At 36.6% G+C, this 15960-nt stretch overlaps 1 protein-coding gene and 1 long non-coding RNA gene across 2 annotated transcripts in view; one reads left to right on the top strand and one right to left on the bottom strand.

The window, feature by feature from the left end:
• The first annotated feature begins 541 nt into the window (after window positions 1-541).
• On the top strand, window positions 542-3268 carry LOC120298661. The gene is made up of 3 exons (XR_005554166.1): window positions 542-2270; window positions 2804-2865; window positions 3064-3268. It is a non-coding gene; the product is annotated as an uncharacterized LOC120298661 (long non-coding RNA).
• Window positions 3269-12452: 9184 nt separating this feature from the next.
• Window positions 12453-15960, bottom strand: part of MOXD1 (monooxygenase DBH like 1) — a 41310-nt gene continuing 37802 nt past the window's right edge. The window contains exons 11-12 of the mRNA XM_039324099.1: window positions 14095-14263; window positions 12453-12931 (exon numbers count right to left, since the gene is read on the bottom strand). Of these exons, the coding sequence (XP_039180033.1) occupies window positions 12761-12931; window positions 14095-14263 (340 nt within the window). The 3' untranslated portion in view covers window positions 12453-12760. The remainder of the gene's footprint in view (window positions 12932-14094; window positions 14264-15960) is intronic.

Here is a 15960-nt window from a genome sequence, read left to right as displayed (position 1 = left end):
CACCGCCAGCAGTTCAGAGAAGCTGCCTCTGAGCTGGACAGGTGGCCAACAGCTGAGGAGGCAATGCAGTGGGTCATGCCTGGGAAAAGGTGAGCATGCAAAGTCAGGAGGGATGGGATGGGGGGGAAAGAAACCAGCCGTGCCGGGATGCATCCGGCCACATGGGACCTCACACAGCTGGTTGAAGAGGGATGGTTGCCCTCTCCGGGGCATGGCACATGTGCCCACAAAGAGGGCTCTGAGTGCTGCCTGTGGCACGTGTGTCATAGGTTTGCCACTACTGGGTTATAGTATGCTAAGCACATATAGGAAATAATAATACTATTGTTTCCTATATCACATTTCAACAATTTTAAGACATTCAACAAGTCACAGGTTTCAAAAGTAGAACTGTTTAAGGTAAACAGCAGAGAATCTGAGGCAAAAATGAGTCTAAAAGTAAAACTGAGTTCATGTTTTCTCTGATGTCTAATGCTAGTATAATGGATATGCAGAGGGAAGAATTACCTTGCTCTTAATTTAATGTAAACATTCCAGTTTATGGTTTGACCTTTTCTTTCTTTCTTTTTTTTTTTTAACAAAAAATAAAAATCTGTTTATGAATCAGTGAGACATTCTATAATATTCCTAAGGAAAATCTTACAGAATAGCTTCAAAATTACTTCTGGTCTCCTTTATTTTTCTCATAATATTACTTTCTCAGCTTCTTTGTATGTCAGTACCATAATCCTACTGTTTTAACCAGCTGAGGTAGAATCACTGTATCACTAGCACCCTCCAATGGTAAATCTTGGGTTTTCCTCCCCGAAGTGAAGATAAGTTTGAGCAAAAATCTGTCTTCCTGTCTGACAAAGAGCTTCCAAATTTTGTTCTAGCTCACATCTCACTTCTTTCCATCAGAACTCTGCTAAACACCTTCCTAGACATGATTAACAAAATAATCTCCATTTTATTTTGCAGTCACTTTTTCTTTTTCTTTTCTCCATATAAAAGAACTATAACAGCTTTCTTCCAGGATTCAGGCATGGTGGAGCCTTCCTATACTAAATAAATTATTCAGCCATAAGCAAGCTACATTCTACTTTTAATATTTCCACACTGACCCAATGTATATATGCAGCCTTACATTTTTTATATTCTCACAATATTTATAACTTCTTTTTATTTTTCCCTTGCACATTAACATTTGTAACAGTCATAATCAGAACATTTCAACAGGAAATAAAATCACAGAAATAATCAGGTTAAAGTTGGTTCAAAATCTGGCAGATTTACAAATGCTCATATATAATAAAGCCTCTACAGACTGCCACTGATTTCTATAATTTGAAATTAACATGTTTTATTATCTCATTACAGGTTGCTACACTTGTACATTGCATTTCATCCTTTTGAAAAACTCAAGCATGGCGTCCATTCGTATTTCTCTACGTTAAACTATGGACATTTCTTTGGATCTTACTCTGGGTCTAGGCATAAAACAGCCATGGCTCTCTTGATCTCAGAGTAATCTAGACTAGGCTGTTTCTGAATCAGGTCTCTAAAACAAATTGGATAGTCTATGCTCACTCCTAACTTGTAATAATTCAAGTTCTGATTATTCCTTTTATTTCGCGCCAAAAATGACAATATTGAATTAGAGGATTTCTGCCATTATTAAGTTCAATGCAAACCATTGCAGAAGTAAGCTACACTACCCAGTCAATAACCTAGATATTCTGTCCTCTTGACCTCACCATCTATCCAAAATGCTATCATTAGGGAGATTGATTTCTGATCGTATTGTAGAGCCCATAAACAGCAGCAGCTGTGTTGACCTTTAAGAGAGAAATTCTGTTATCTAGAGAGGCAATCCTATTAGTGGGGCTGCATTTTTTAGAAATCTTCTTCAGGTAAAATAGCTAAAACCCCAGGAAAAAAAATCTAGGGAAGACAATGTGTCTGATATTTGAGCCATCCCTGTACATGTTTATACAGTATTCTTAGATGAAGCATGCAAACATTTCTCTTATTAGATAAAAGGTTATCTAGGGTCATTTTTAATTGAGAAAGGACCAATTAATAACTGAATCCCCTCCTCTTTTTTCTTTTCTTTTTTCTTTTCTTCTTATCATGACATTTTATGCAAGTGCTTTGTTGCATAAAATGTTGTCGGTCTTTCAGGTGTATCACTGCCACTTGCAACATGCCTGAGCCCTGGAGCAATTGATCAAAGTTGAAGTTCTTTGAAGCTTCTGAATTACAATAGGATACATTTGTTCTGTTCCTCGGTAAGATTGCATTTTATGCCACGTTATCCAGTTCTATCCCAGTATTTGAATTTCTTCTGGATCCAATGCATATTCCTAATTTAAATTGAGAACTGATATAGGGTAGGGTTCAGAGTGGGTTTAAATCTAACTACTACTAACTGTACACACATACCTAGACACACACACCATATATGGAAATGTATCAAGAAACCATCTTGTTTTGCTACTTATAAGAGACAGCTTATATATGAGCTGGTATGCCTGATAATTTTCAGATCTGCTCACCTAGGTCTAACTTAGAATCCTCCAATTATTTCCATTTTCCTTCCCACACAGCTGGCATTCACATTTAAATAGATCAAAGTTAATTATGTAACAAGATGATAAAAAGTGTTGAATTATTTAAACTTTGGTACAAATAAGCTGTTCAGCCTTTGAATGGGTTATTTATAACATGACGATGGATCAGTATGATTCCACAGGAGAAAAAATTACCTTGGGCAAAAGCTAAATGACTTTTACATATCTATGTTTTAATAATTTTTTTTTAGGTTGTGTTGTGTAAGTGTCTATAGTTCTCAGAGGCATCCAGGATTAACCTTGATGGTCACAGGTAGGTATTCAAAATCCCATTTTGTATATGTATACATTTTTTAATCAAATTTCTATACCATTCATATCACTTGAGTGACTCTGGGTAGTATATGTGTGTGTGTGTTTGTGTGTGTATGTGTACATATGCACATATACACATGTGCAGTTCCAATCACACGTGCACTGATATTTCTATTTCTTTTGCATATTATTGTAGGAGATGACCAGGCAGAGCCTGAAGGTGGAGTCAAACACATCATCAGTCTGAAATCCCTACGATCCTAAAAGATACCTAAGTCCAGCCCTCCTTGAAGTCCATTGATTCTTATCCATGCCAATTTGCCTTAACTGTTAGTTGATCAGATTCTTGTATAGGCTTCAGGGAATAAATTTGCAGTGCTTTTGAATTCCTGGTTTCCTGATCTGGACAATTATAGCTATAAAAATATAAATGGAAAATAAATAATATTGAGTTTTTCTCTTCATTTCAAAATATCACTGTAATAGGAAAACAAGAATGTCTGAAGGAAAACTAAACACTCAAATGTCTAAGCGGAAGATACCATGGCAACCTTATTGGTCATTTCAAACCACTCGCAGTACACAAAGTTCCCTGTTGCATGTTCCCACAAGGAATACTAGTGAGCAAATATTTATTTCCTAAATCTGGGTCATGGTGAGAAATATAAATATTTTTCATGTTACCTAGGATCACAACATATCTACTTTCAGGATTTGTTCAGTCAAGTGAACAATGTGCCCAATATTTCATAGATACTTTTTAAAATAATGGATTTTTCTGTTACTTATAGAATCGAACATAAAATTAGAAATTGAGATACTCCTGGTAGACCTAAACACTTTGGCCCTAGGCCAGTGTTTCCCAAACTTGACAATTTTAAGGCATGTGGACTTCAACTCCCAGAATTCCACAGCCAGCCAGTTGAAGTCCACATGCCTTAAAATTGTCAAGTTTGGGAAACACTGCCCTAGGCCAAATCCATCAATTAATTTCTCTTTTCCTCTTTCATTCCAGTTCATAGACAGCCCTACAGACAACTAATAAAAGATGGGAAAATGATCAATGATCAAGTCTTCTCCAAATGTCAACTGGTCAAAAAAAGGGAGATTCTAGATGAGGATTTATTAATAGGAAGAGAACGGAAGAGGATACTATATGTGATAAAGAAGGGATGTTTTTGTTTTCCTGAGAACAGTGAATTGGAAACCAATAACAAATGGAGAGAAATTTTAGAGAGAGCTACTGTAATTAGATTACAAAAGAAGCAGAGTGCCTGTCCCTTTAATAGCTTTCAAGCTGGACAGCAGTGAAGTGAAATAGGTATTTCTACCACTATTGCTGATTGTTCTTTTTTTCAACAGAACATATGAATTTAGCAGCTAAAACTGCTTCTTCTGGCCAACCATGCTCAACTTATCATTTATCATTCCAGAATTACTGTATATTCCCCTTTCAACCCAAAATGTTGCTATGTTGGTTTTAGCCCTCAATGGCTTGAGGGCTCATGCTCTTCTGCTAGAATTGGCAAACTTATGCCTTCTGGTAGTTTTGTCTTTTACTGCTCTTATTCAATCCTGACTGAGACTGGTTGGAACTGAAGTAAAAAAAAAACTTCTGGAAAATAACAAATTGTCTCCTTCTGTCTAATATCTCTCTTTCATCCTCTCTCTCTCTCTCTCTCTCTCTCTCTCTCTCTCTCTCTCTCTCTCTCTCTCTCTCTCTCTCTCTCTCTCTCCCTCTCCCATCCTCTCTCTCTCTCTCTCTCTACCCCTCTCCCATCTTCTATCTGTCTGTCTGTCTGTCTGTCTGTCTGTCTGTCTGTCTGTCTATCTATCTATCTATCTATCTATCTATCTATCTATCTATCTATTTATCTATCTATCTATCATTTATCTGGTGACTATTAACTGTTATATTAAGACATACCCTATTAACATATCATACTGTGTATTGTTTTTTAGCCAAATTAACTGTAAATTAATATTATTTCATAAGGAAGCACTTTGTTCCTAAAAGAGAGGCACAGGGAACTTCAGACAGATTCAGGGGCAACAGTGAAAATATTTGAACAACAGAAGCAGTATTTGCTTTGAATTTAAAGTTTGGTGGGTGATTTTATATATTTACAGCCGTCTTTCTTCTTGCACAGGAAGAAAGAAAAATCTCTGCAGCACCTTGAACCTAAAAAGTTCTTTACATAGAATGGAAGAAGAGAAATATGGTCCCTGCATTTGAAGCCTGCAGTGCTTCAGCATTCATCTGAACCATTCTAACAGATAATCTGAATGGTTAGTCGACTTGTAATTCATGTAAGCTGTTTTAGCAGCCATGCATCAACCATGAACACCTGATGAGCTATTACAGACAGCCACCTCACCACTCTAACATGGTCTCATTTATTAGCTCAGATTGGAGGTAGATTAAAAGATCAGAAGCAGATTACAATTTTTATGACCTTTCTGCTGAATCTCTGGGCTTTTTTTTCTGACCCTTAACTTTATCACCATTCAACATTGTCATCTTCTATCAATTCTTCTATACACATAAGGACACTTGTATACATGGATACAAGCACACCTATCATTAATTCACCCGTTCATATAAAGATACTGTTATGGTTCCGGCTAATGAAACATTTCAAAGAACTTCCAGGCATTGATTTTCCTAAAACTCGTTTATTGTTACAAAATGTTGGCACAGGCATAACGGAGGCATGCCAAGATCTAAATTCTCCTCCTCCGAGCAATTAAATTATCAGCATGTTCCCTCCCTAAATTAGCAGTCATATATCACGTTATCCAATCAGTGTGAAGGTCAAAGGTTTCCTTTCTCTCTCTTTCCTGGGCTTTTCCCCCCATCCTCTTCTGCTCTGCATTAACTCTAAAAATACCAGATAGTTCTGCATATTGTCAAAGCAAGAATATACAGTATTTGCAGCGCTGACAGATACATTGAGTATTTCAAAATTAGCGACGTTCCAGCTAATTCATGCTGTCAGAATGGACTTCTCCCTTTGCTTCCTACTCTTCTTGTCTGCAAAAACATAGGCCTAATATTTCAGTCTTGGTTGTGCTTCTCACTTTAAACTCTTTGCAGTGCTTATTTTGAGGACAGCTCTGTTGCAAACACCATGAGATCCCCTCCTTGCAATGGAGACACATTTCAGTAAAAAAGAATTTTTCAAGAATGTGGTGCACGTAGCTGTGGAGAGGGCTAATCAGTATAATTATATCCTGGAGATTAGATTGATCGTAAACATAATTAAAACAGTCAAGTTCAACTGTGACAATTTAACCAAGCAACACTATATCAACCGCACATAACCTCTTACAGTTTAAATCTTTATGACTTCTTACATAGAATTAAGAATAAGGGCTCACTGAGGCGAGCATGAAGAAGCCAATTAAAACTATGTCGAATCAGACACATAAAGGCTAAAAGGACAAGGGTGGTTTATTAAGGAAGTAACATGCTGTGATCAAAAGTAGGCATCTCTGAACTTTCTTTCCCTGTTTGGGAGGGGGGGGGGAGAGAAGAGGAATAAAATCAAACAGGCCAAAAAGGAGAGTTTAAATGTATCAGCATGAGCATCTCCAAGGGGAGCAAAGGAATAAATGAAGTCTCATGTCTCATAACATAATTATTGAAAAGCTACAACTTACATTCTTGCATTAGACATTGTGGTGCAAGCAGGCAATGTAACGGCATGTGGGAATACGTATAAGTGTCTCAGAAATCTTGAAATTAAATAGTAAAAAATTAAAATAGTAGTGATTAAAGGTGAGAAGTCCAGTTCCCCATTCAACAACGGGGTGATTTTAATTTGATCATTCTATTAAAATATTTCTGCAGCTTTTGAAACATAAAATATTAATCTGGGAATGGATTGTCCCAGAAATCAAAATATCTGATAGGTTGCTGAACTACGAGATCAAACCTTTTATTTTTCTATACTAACTACGTTTATGATGCAGTTATTTTACAATTCGCCCTCCCATCTGAAATATTTCACAATCCAGCTGTTTAATGTTTGTTTAATGAAACAAAAAAGATTGATTTGAAAATGCCGTTCACTGACGTTGAACAATTACTCACACTTCCATTTATGTCTTTTACCATAAGATGGCAGCATTCATTAACAAAACAATCCATTTATAACTTATTTGCAATGAATTCTGTCTCTGAAGCTAGAAATTTGTGTAACAAGAAAGTGAATGCATAGTGTAGAGTAAATGAACAGAGAAACAGAATTATGTACTGATAAAATATAGATAGGTAGCAACATGTGGCATCAATATCTATGTCTATATGCATATCTATATGTTTGTGTGTGTGTGAGAGAGAGAGAGAGAGGGGGGAGGGGATTTTAATTTTTTTAAAAAATCAGAAGTTTGGAGTGAGAGAAAGTAACTGGCCCAAGGTCCAGCCAGCTTTTATAACTAAGGCAGAACTTGAACTCACGGTCTCCCACTTTCTAGTCTTAGCCATAAGATTAAATGATAAGACAGCACAAGAATCTGCAGCTTTCCTTTATGCTTGTGTTCCATTATAAGCTCTGGATTCTTGCTAATTGTTCTTTTTAATAATATTTTAAATTGGATTTCACTCCCATTTATAGCAGTGAAGATAATTTATTGAGTGATTATGTGCCATCATCATTATCCACTCTTAGCAACCACATGGGAAGATTTTCTCCGTGAAGTTCTGCCCCTAACCTGGTCTTTCAACAGTGAATAGATCTGGGCTGTAAATGAGTCCATCCACCTGCCTGCTCTTCTCCTTCTCCTTCTCCTTCTCCTTCCTCGTCTCCTTCTCCTTTCTACCTTTCCCAGCATTAAAGCCCATTCTAGAGAGCCAGGTCTTTACATGCTACATCCAAAGGTGGAAGTATGACGTGACTCAGTATTATTTAACAAGTTATACAGCCTTGCAGAGAGTAAGGACTTGAGTTGCAAGGAATAGCTGTTTTTATTCACACTATTGTGTATATTACATGGCATAAATTATTATTTCAGGTATTTCTCCCCTTGACTGTGTGGTATAAGACATACAATACATTTTTAATTATGTGATTTCATAATTAATGAACAGTTGATACCCGTGACGTGTGGTAATATTTTTTAAGATGCTGTAGTAGATTTCTTGGAGATTTTGAAAAACTGAAGAAAATTTATATTTCCCTGTAACAAGTGGCTACCTATCTTCAATATTAATTGAAATATTGAAATATTGTCTTTTATTACAGAATGATGGTGATAAGGAAGGGGAGTACTTCAACTGAGAAGATACAGAAAAGCAAACTAAAATTCTTGGAATTATGATGAAGTATCAACTAATTCTTTCTCACTCACTGAGCAATTTTATGGAAAAGATTCAATAAGTGAAACAGTATATTTAGTAATCCTACAAAAGTAAAAATATTGTCAACCATAGTTTTAAAATGGAGCACCATGCCTTCAGAAGCAATATGCCATTAATTACTGAGTACAGTCAAGCCTCGCTTTGCTTATTAGTAAAATACTCCAGAACAAATAAAAAATACTGGCCCTCTAATTAAGGCCTGTGTTCCAGTTACCACAATTCTGTGAGGTGCTAGCTTCTTTAAAACAATGCAAAAGTTTTGAAAACCAAGGAAATTAGGCAAAAAAGCAAAAAAAAAAAAAGTCTGACAAGTTTTAAAATGAAATGGAAGAACCCTGATCTTCACAAGAAATGTATGTTTTCTTAATCATTTCTTTTTATCTCACTTTATGTATGAAGAACATAATTTTGTTGAGATAAATTTTATTTATTTTGTCACCTGCTCTCTTTCATTCAGAAAACTTCCATCTTTGAAATTCCTCTATCAACTTTTCCATGGAAACAGAATGGTCACATTCACACAACAAACTGCATCGCAATTATAAATCCCTTCCCTTATAGCTAATTACTACTGTACTATAGATCCAGCCATTTGCAATAACTTAACATTGACTCTCAGAAGTCCATATATTTATCATCATTGTTCAGTGTTCTTGAGAATTCTTAAAAAATTGCATTACATGGTTGAGTATACAATTCTCAGGGGCCTCTTCAATTTCTTCAGTTTGTTCTCCAGGAAAAAATCATTAGGAGAATGAATTAGCTCCCATGTTTCTAATACCACCAGTAACCATTAACAAATTTGAAAGGTTGGACAGTATGTGATTATCTCCCTCTCTTTTTAAACCCACTAAGCCAATTATCAGATTTTTCCTTCCATTCTACGAAAATAATGGAAGTTCTGGTCTTGTGCCATGGAGGCAGATGATGTCACGCTGTTTTACTGAAATAACTCTGACAAGACTTTTTGTAACATAAATAAGTGCACTATTTCAGACAAAAGGCTGCTTGTCCTGGTTGGTCATTCACTGAGGTCAAATGCCAAGATAGAAAATTGACCTAATCAGATGTCTTTGTGTTTGTGTTTTGTGCGATGGAAGACTTCTTTCCCAAAGGGGGAATAAAATGAACACATAATAAATATATTATAAAAATTCATTGCCATTTAGCAAGTATTGAGTTGATCTGGGGTAATAATCATTTTTCTAACTAAACTTTGCAGAAAAAAATGTTTTCCCCACTATTTTAAAATGATTTTTCCAAAAAGTAAGTGTCATGCCTCCGTATGAGCCTGACTCTGAGGACGACATGGAGTTCCCTGTTGAGGCCCAGGAGGGGGGGGGGTCTGTGGCTTCGGAGGACTGTGGGGAGGAGCGGGCTGAAGCAGGCCAGGGCCCTTCACGTTTGGAACAAGGAAGGCAGAGCTCAGGCGAGGAGCAAGGCCCCTCCCCACCTAATCCTTCAGCGAGGAGAGCAGAGAGGAGGAGGGAACAACGGAGGCAGGCTCACTTGCTCCGGAGGAGAGAGTCCCTCCCCACTCCACAAGGCACACCTGGGGAGTAGGATTTAAGGAGACGCTGTGGGGTGGGGCATTTGCCGGGAACAAACGTGAACTCTTGTGATGTGAGCTCTTGTACCTGGACTCTTTGTATTTTGGATCGTTTGTTTCCTGCTGAGTTCTCCTTGCTGTTCTCAGTTTTGCAGTTTGCAGATTACAGGGAAGCTGGGCGTTGAAAAGATCATACTTTGTTATCTGTTTTACTTTAAAGAACTGTTTAACTTCATTGACTGTTTTATTGAACTTGTGCCAGCATATGTGGGGGCTGTTGGGTGAATGTTGGCATTGTTTACAAAGACAATTGTTCTGATCAGCTAATTGCTTTGCCTCCATTCGGGGCCCTGGATCATCACAGTAAGCTTCCTATGGGAACTGGATCAAAATTTTATTTTTTTCCTTAAAACACCCAAAATATCTAAGTACTTTCATTGTTGAAAATACAATAGAATTCTGACTATAATTAAGATCATATACTTGCCAAGATTTTAAACGTTCCAAATAATAACTCTCTATTTGTGGCCACAGTAACACATATCCAGTCTTCTCATTCCAATAGAAAATAAACCCAATGGCAAACCAGAAATAGAGAAATTGATGCTCTCCCCCCTTCCTGAACAGCTTGAAGAGAAACAGAAATCCTAATTAATGGTAAGGGTTAAATATTAACGTAAACTGTATACCACCCAAAGTTGCTCTGTTAATGATGGGTTGTCTCTAAATGTGATAGATAGATAGATAGATAGATAGATAGATAGATAGATAGATAGATAGATAGATAGATAGGACTTGGTTTCTGTACCGGGAAGAGTGAATAGCTTTGAAGTTTTGGTGGAAGACTCTCTAGCAATGCAGTAATCAAATAAAAGAGGACTGGGCCAAGTCAGGAAGGTAGTTTGAGAAAATATCTCAGACAATCCGTTTCCTAGCTCACAGGAAGATAAAGTGAGGAAGGGGAAGCACATTTATAATGGCAATAATACCTTCTTATAGCTGTTACAATAATAGTACTGATCAACACTGAAATCATTTCTAAGCCTAGTCTACTTTATAGGCCTGACAAGTCTAGTGATTTTCCTTCTTGCCTCTCTCTGAAACCTATTCAACTTAGCCTGAATTCTTATTAAGGTGTGGTACTTATAGCTGAACACATACTAAAAGTATGGTTTGATCAGTGTACAACACAATGGACATGCTCTAAGTCAGGGGTCCCCAACGGTTCGTGGACCAGTACCGGGCTGTGGCATGCCAGCAACCAGTTTGCACAAATAAGCAAAGCCCCATCTCCGCGATGCAGGCAGCACGCAAATCACGCAGCCTCCGGTCCACGGAAAAACCTCTCTCCACGGAATCGGTCCCTGGTGCCCAAAAGGTTGGGGACCTTTGCTCTAAGTTGTTATCTGAGCACTATTATAGTCTATGAATAGAGATAATAGTCCTCCAGCATATGAGTTTTTCAGGAAGGAATCCCCAGTAGAACTGTTAACATTTTAAAGTGTATTTCAAATGTAATGAAAAATAAATTGACCTTTGCTCTGAAATGAACATTGAAATTTTGAGTAGCAAGGTGGTCAGATAGAATATGTTGATGATAAGTATCTCTGCTATTGTATTGAAAAGTTAGGGTCAACATGATATTAAATTGGTATGAGCCAGGAAGTAAACCTTGTGAATGTTATTAATGATAATGCTACTTTAATACAGCCTTTTTGTTCAATTATCTCCCTCAATTATTAACAACAAAGAAATTAGAGATATTCCCACAAACATGTTCCCCCTGATTTAACTCCTTTGGAGTGACATCACAATTAGTTGTATTTATATTGTGTCGTACTTCATCATTTACAAGATTTCCAGCTTTTAAAGCCCTAAAATGCATTACTAGTAGATTTAAAATATTAAGCATAGCATATTAAGAATAGCCACTTAACCTATACAGCATCCGGTACCTTTTCCTAAATAGCAGCAATTATAATGTCATTCTATTCCAGTGGTTCTCAATCTTTTTAATGCCGCGACCCCCAACCGGTCGTAAGTCGAGGACTACTCAACCGGTCGTAAGTCGAAGGACTACTCAATTGGTGCAGCACCGTTTGCAGAATGGGACTTTTGGCGGGCTCAGCAGGGCAGAGACAGCCTGGACAATTCCTATTGGCTTTTGAAAGCCAATAGAATTAGACTCTATTCAAGAGAGTCTATTCTATTGGCTTTCAAAAGCCAATAGAATAAAAGGGAGTAGCACAGCTAAAGAAAAGGGGAAAAAATGGCGGACTGCGTTGTTTGGCGACCCCCGTGAAATGGTCATTCGACCCCAAATGGGGTCCCGACTCACAGGTTGAGAACCACTGTTCTATTCCATTACTAGTAGATATCTAATGTAAGGAAAGGAGATTTCATAGAGACATAGGAGCCCCAGTACAGACAAAATAGAACAGCAAACAAAGGCAGACTTTGATGCCTTCCAAATGTGTGTATTTCACATATCTAGAGTATATAGTAGGAAGGTAGTAAAGATCAATCTCCAGAACTACTTACCACTTCTACTGAAAAGATTAGGAATAATTTACCTGTCCAGTTGGGACTGACAAAATACAACCTTATAAAAATTTTTAACTTGCAGGTCTCGAAATCAGAGGCAAAATAAGAACAGACTTCATGATTATTAAGGTTACATAGATAATGTTTAGTTTATTTCCTTGATATCTAAATACAGAGCAGCTTTTGGAATCGTAAAGTGATATGCCAGAATGAAACAAATGAAAGTATATATCGACCAGTTTAGCTGGATACTGCAAACCAGTGGACCTTATATACATAAAAAGACTTTATTTTTGTAATATTTTGTTTCAAATGAGATGAACACGATATTTTTTAAAAAAATTTAGTTTATTACTATGTAAAAAAAATAAATCTACAAGAGTGACAGTGCAAACATTTGAGGACTTGCATGGCACAGATGTCATGAGTGAATACAATCTACAATTGTACAAAACGTTCGTGATTCCTTGAAGCAATGGTTGCAATATGTACTACAATCAACACAGTTAAAAATAGATTCACATTTAACCAGGAAGATGAGCTACATATAATTGGCTCTGTAGTATAAGGTCTTTCGACTTCAGGTGGTAAAGCCATCATTCCATGAATCTGAAATATAAATGAAATAAATTATCTACTTATTTAGACACATGGCTAGTTTGAATTTAGCTTCCCTCTGTTCAAGCACACTTATGCTATATTTTTCAGCTAGGCATTATCCCTATAAACATCAACAATAAAATAATATAAAAACAGAAAAATACATACCAATGTTTAACAAACAATTGTTTAATTTTTTTCAATATTTTTAATTCTATCAAATCGAAAGATGTAAGAACAGACAATTGCAAGGAAGGTCAAAATCTGCAAGAAGGCAGGCATAGGAGGGCAAATGAAGCCCTGCTCCTTTAAACTTGTTGAAGGTATTAAGTACATTTAGAATGGAGAAGAGAAGCCTTTGGAGAGAGATGAGACCTGTCTTCAACTATCTGAAGGGATAGCTTTCAGGAGACAAGCAGAGCAGAAACTGTCCAGAAGATTGGACAAGAAAGAGCAGGTTTAAATTGCAAGGAAATTGATTTCAGTGGGACATCAAGAAAAAAAACCCTAACAGTAATTGCCTCAGGCGATGATGCTCTTTCCTTCACTGGTGGTGCTCAAAGAGATAAAAAAAAGCATGCAAGCTTGAAGATGCCACTATCCCCTCTTTCATTTCTATATAACAAAATGGGCAGAATTGCCCTGTCATCCATAGATATTTTTGCTTCTTTTAACAGACATTCATACTACAGATTATAAGCCACAATATTACCCATTACATTTAAACCAGTATTTGCATATGTTAAATTTTATCGGTCTGTTTCATCATCTGTGGTAAACATTCTATCAAAATACATAATTCATCTATGTGCTCTATTGTTCCATTATTTAAATATAACATAAAATCATTTACACAGTTTTTCCTGTCAAACAGAATTATCTTTGATACATTAATTTTTTAGGTCCACATACCTTGTTAAATCATATGATCTACTTAACATTTGCCTCACGCAACTTGTTGTCTCGGTCAACATTACAGTTTCAGCTATATTTTTCTGTCTTTCAAATATGCACAATGGTTACTATGGTACAGGCTTTATTTGGAATTATTTTTGCTGCTAAATGAAATTGTTAAATCATTTTTTTTAACATGGCTGTTTTAGAATACACATGTTCTACAACCCATGCAACTGATGTCACAATCACAAAGAAAAACAGAGAAATCAACTTACAGTCCACTCTGCATTTTCTGTCTTGGTACACCTTACATTTAATGGTAATTTGCGAACATAGTCATTATAGGAGTGACCTTGTTCTCTGGACCATTTAAACTTGTTCATTGCATCCACAAAAGACAGATTTTTGTATTGTTTTGGACTCTTGATAATGAAGGGCCAGGTTCTACATATAAAAAGAAAAACGCATTTCAAACTATAAGTGATTGTTTTACACTTACTGGATTTGCTCAACCTGTGATTGAAACCTCCGCCCTCCTACATTTCTCTTTCTAATATCTTCTCTGGTGGTTTGGGGAATGGATACTTTAGGACAGACATGTCAAACTTGCGATGTCACGTGACCTCGCACGATGTATTGGAACTTTTTCCCCACTGCCGGCAATGGGGTGGGTGCGGTTTCGTCGTGACACGTCTGCTTTAGGAATAGATTTGCTAAATACATGGGAGAATCAAGATGGAAAAAGCTATAATGTGCATATTGGGCATAGCACCAGATGTATTCAGATTATGAAGAGCATTAATTTTCATTTATCTAAATAAATATTTTTTAAGTTGAAGCATAATTATTTCCTCCCCTTCCCAAAGCAATCTATCAGTAGTAGGAGTTATGTAAATCCTTTGCTAAGAATAGTCTTACACATATCTGCTCAGAAGTCCCATGTCATAGTACACGCTATGAGCTGTGGTGCACCAGTGGTTAGAATACAGTATTGCAGGCTAATTCTGCTGACTGGCAGGAGTTTGATCCTGACCAGCTCAAGGTTGACTCAGCCTTCCATCCTTCCAAGGTCGGTAAAATGAGGACCCAGATTATTGGGGCAACATGCTGACTCTGTAAACTGCTTAGTAAGGGGTGTAAAGCACTGTGCAGCGGTATATAAGTGTAAGTGCTATTGCTATTGTTATCATATTGCAGGAAGATGGGGGAAGAAAGAAAAAGAGAGAGCAAAAAAGCCAGGGCTTTTTTTGTCATAGAACGCCCAGAACAGAGTTCCGGCACCTTTTTTGGATGGAACCTTTTAGGGTAGGCAAGGCGGGTTGTATGATGTGTGTGAGTTCCGGCAACTTTTTTTTTTTTTTTTTTTTTTTAGAAAAAAGCTATACAGAAAAAAGAAACCCCATAGCAAAAACAGGAATGAAAACTTCAAGTTTTAAGAATAATGCACAGAAAAACAAACATTTGGAAAAATTTCAATATATAACTCCCCAAGTTAACATATTTTTTTTTAAATAAGCACATTTATGTAGACCTCAAGTACCTGTTGGCAAGTTGCACATTTTCTTTTTGTTAAGTACATGGCATATTTTTTATTCTTCAAATGACTGAATAGAATAGATATACAGACATGTCATAAAATAAAATTAAACGATTTTTACTTTAAAATAACCTGCAGTTCATGAACTTTGGAGGAGTGCAAACTTGAACTATTACTGATTTTTTATTTTATCTTAAAAGCAACATTTCCCTTTTTTTGAACTCCATAAACCATTTGTCTTTTCTTGGGTCAAATGTGCATTTTTGTTAATGGTATAAATGTTCGTTGGAGAGCAATTCACTTTTTACCCTGCCTGCTTGCAGAGATTAGAAAGATTAATTGTAGGCTCTAAATCAGAACATGTGTTTTTTCCCTTAGCTGTCAGGAGTGATTATAAAAAGACAGAAAAAAATCTGCAAGTATTATTCTCTGAGGATGCAGCTCTCTGAAAGGGTTACTAACTCTGTGCTGATCAGTCTGTACTACGAGGCTCTTGGGAACAGTAATATAAAAACAGCTCTAAGAGAGTCAACAGTATATTTTATTCCAAGACATAAAAATATCAAAACTTTAAATAGTTAAAGAAGCACTGCTGAGCTTCTTA

The sequence above is a fragment of the Crotalus tigris genome, unplaced genomic scaffold (assembly GCF_016545835.1).
Source record: "Crotalus tigris isolate CLP2741 ecotype Arizona unplaced genomic scaffold, ASM1654583v1 scf7180000017611.44802233496:7321179, whole genome shotgun sequence".
Classification (NCBI taxonomy): Eukaryota; Metazoa; Chordata; class Lepidosauria; order Squamata; family Viperidae; genus Crotalus; species Crotalus tigris.
Note: the sequence above shows the minus strand (reverse complement) of the source record. Positions and strands in the feature narration are given on the sequence as shown.